Source organism: Mus caroli, chromosome X (assembly GCF_900094665.2).
Source record: "Mus caroli chromosome X, CAROLI_EIJ_v1.1, whole genome shotgun sequence".
NCBI classification, from domain to species: Eukaryota; Metazoa; Chordata; class Mammalia; order Rodentia; family Muridae; genus Mus; species Mus caroli.
In genome coordinates, this window is record NC_034589.1 from 151,209,682 (window position 1) to 151,213,083 (window position 3,402).

At 47.4% G+C, this 3,402-nt stretch overlaps 1 protein-coding gene across 1 annotated transcript in view; it reads right to left on the bottom strand.

Moving 5' to 3' along the window:
* Positions 1–802, bottom strand: part of Syap1 (synapse associated protein 1) — a 31,301-nt gene extending 30,499 nt beyond the window's left edge. Inside the window, exon 1 of the mRNA XM_021153526.2 lies at positions 412–802. Within this exon, the coding sequence (XP_021009185.1) occupies positions 412–625 (214 nt within the window). The 5' untranslated portion in view covers positions 626–802. The remainder of the gene's footprint in view (positions 1–411) is intronic.
* Between the last annotated feature and the right edge of the window lie 2,600 nt (positions 803–3,402).

Consider the following 3,402-nt stretch of genomic DNA (forward strand, 5'->3'; position numbering starts at 1 on the left):
GGATTAAAGGCGTGAGCCACCACCGCCCAGCGGCTCGAGTAATTTAATGAAGTTGCTTTAGACAATACCTTTCAGTCCTTTCTTGGTACAAAAGGCATTTTTCTAAACCGATTCTAGCTGGGAGCCAGAGGTGGAGATTCAAAGTAACATTCTCAAGTTGAACAAACCGAATTCCTTGTCAAAACCCTGAAGACAGCAGCATACTGATCGCTTTCCGGCTTCCCAAGTTTACAAACTTTGCAGGAAAGCGACAAGTCCTTAGGCACGTCGAGAAGTGACTGCTTGGTGAACTTTGGCGTTGTCTAGCTCCTTAGCCAACTAGCCCATGTCAGAGAGGACCGTCCCCCTTCTTGTACATCAACATCCCCGCGTCCCCTCCCAGTCCACCTTCAGGTCCCGGAGAGAACTCACTGCCAAGGCCTTTGGCCTGGTGGAGGAACTGTGGGTCCTCCGTCCGCTGCTGCTGCTGCTCCTCAGTGGGCTCCACCGGCCGCTCGGGGCTCTCCTCGGAAGGCGCGGCTCCCGCGGACAGCTTGTCCCAGTCCCCGCTGGGAGGCTCTTCTCCCTCCGCCGCCGCCCCCTCGGGCGGCTTCAAGCCCAGCCAACTGCTCAACCCTCCGAACATCCCGCCCGCGGGGTCACCGCCGCCTCTGCCGCGGTCCCCTCGCCCAAGAGCCCTGGCACCGTTAACCGCAGGCTGACCCAACTCCGCTGGTCTTCGAGGGAGACTGACCGGAACCGGAGACCTCCCGAAGCTTGGCCCACCCTCTCTGACGGTGGCTCAGCTGGCCGCGCATGCGTCACGTCCGGCTCAGGCTCCGCCCCCTCTGCGTCGACTCCCCGCCTCCCCTCCCCTCCTCCCCCTGCGCGCCCCTGCTTTTGGAAAAGAGGCTAAGGGCCAAAAGGGTTTTCTCCGCGGAGCTCTTCCTGCTCTCTACCCCCTTTTCTATTTTCCCCAGCTTTATAGTGTGTGGTTGGCATCTTTGGGGACTTCTCCTACCTGGTCTCACTTTGTGATTGTCTCGAGATGACAGCCTCCTTTTTCAGGGCCAGCTGGACCGGGTTACACCCCTACCCTTGGAAAAGGAGGACTCAAGACTCCTCCTGAGTTTAACCCAAAGCTGGGAGTAGTGCATAGTGATTTAGGTCAGCCTGGGCTACATAAGTTCTTGTGTCAAGAGCAGAACATTAAAAACAAAACAAAAACAAAACCCTAAAGGAAAAAAGAAAGGAAATCAGCTGAGCGTGGTGACGCACGCCTTTAATCCCAGCCCTCGGGAGGCAGAGGCAGGCGGATTTCTGAGTTTGAGGCCAGCCTGGTCTATAAAGTGAGTTCCAGGACAGCCAGAGCTACACAGAGAAACCCTGTCTCAAAAAAAAAAAAAATTGTAAGGAAGAAATTGGGGTGGGGTACTTATAGGGTAAAATGGATTAGCAGGTAATGGTACTTGCCACCAAGTTTGGCAACCTGAGTTTGATTCCTGGTACCTATCTGATAGAACTGACCCTTGCAGGTTCTCTGTCCTCTGATCTCTACACAGGCTCTGTGACTAGCTATACAATAAATATAATTTAAAATATTTCACACAATAGTTTAGAGAACTGGGACTGAAGCTCAGTCAGTGGTAGACTGCTAAAACACATGCCCAACACAGCAAATCATGTGCACACATATGGAATAGACTTAGCTGAACGGGGTGATACATGTTTGTATTCTCAGCGTTCAGGAAGTTGAGGCAGGAGGATTTTGAGTTCAACACAAGCCAGACCTACATGAGACCCTTTCCCAAAAAACCAAATGAGTGGCACTTAGAATTTAAAACCCTGGTAGTTTATGTGCTCATAGGTAAAGGTGCCTGCCACTTTGCATAGCCCTGATCTCCACATGACAGAAGATGGCTCAGCGTTTAAGAGCGCTGATTGCTCTTTCCAAGGTCCTGAGTTCAAATCCCAGCAACCACATGGTGGCTCACAACCATCTGTAATGAGATCAGATGCCCTCTTCTGGTATGTTTGAAGATAGCTGCAGTATACTTACATATAATAAATAAAATCTTTTAAGAAAAAGATTAAAATAAGAAAACCCTCGAATACTCATGCTTCCTCCTTTTAAAGACAGGGTCTCAAAGCCTAGCACAGTGGCACACACTTTTAATGCCAGCACTTGGGTGGCAGAGGCAAGTCAGATCTGAGTTCAAGGCCAGCCTCACCTATATAGTACAGCTAGGGTTACACAGTAAGGGTTTTTCTTTTAAATATAGGGTCTCAAGTAATCAGGCTGGCCTTGTCTTGGATTCTCTGCCACACTTACGAAGCCTTTATCTGATTCTGGGAATCAAATTCGCTGCCTTCTCTATGCTAGGTCTATACTATACCAATGGAGCTACATACTCACAGTCCACAACTGTGCATTTTATTTGGATACTAATTAGCAAACACATTTAAAAATGATGACATACATATAAATGGTAACTTGGACCTTAGGAAGCTGATGAGATCAAGGAATTGTGAAATCATGTTTAAATTGTGGCCAAAATTCAAAATTTATCATCACCCATTTTCTTTTCTTTTTTTTTTTTGGGGGGGGGGGTTCTGGTGTTTCGAGACAGGGTTTCTCTGTGTAGCCCTGGCTGTCCTGGAGCTCACTCTGTAGACCAGACTGGCCTCAAACTCAGAAATCTGCCTGCCTTTGCCTCCCAAGTGCTGGGATTAAAGGCGTGCACCACTGCTGCCTGGCTATCACCCATTTTCAAAGTCAGTAATTTAGTAGTATTAAGTACATTCACATGACTTTGCAACCAATAGCCAGAACTTTTCATCTTGCAAGCTGAAATTTGTACACTGCTTCCATTCTCTGCAACTAAACTTCTAGCAAACATCATTTTACTTCATCTTTATGGGTCTGCCTACTGTAGATACTTATGTTCAGGGCTGGGGTGCTGCCAATATGAGAGTAGTAGATTTTTTGCCTAGCAAGAATGAGGCACTAGGGTCAAACCCCAGTCCATGGAGGACGGGAACTTGGTGTGATTATACAGTATCTGTCTTTTGTGATTACTTCCTCTTCCTCCTCCTCCTCTTTTTTCAAGACAGGGTTTCTCCCTGTAGCCCTGGCTGTTCTAGAACTCACCTTGTAGATCAGACTAACCTCTATCAAACTCAAAGACATCCACCTGCCTCTGTCTCCTGAATGCTGGGATTAAAGGTATGTGCCATCATTGGTGAACTCATGATTGGCTTCTTTATTGAGTATAATATCCACAAAGGTCATCCATGTTATGCATATTATAAATTTCTTTCTTTTTAAGGCCTGATAGTATTCCATTGTGTGTATATATAGTACCCCATTTTGTTTATCTGTTCATCTGTGGATGGACACAGCATTCTTTTTTTTTTTTTTTT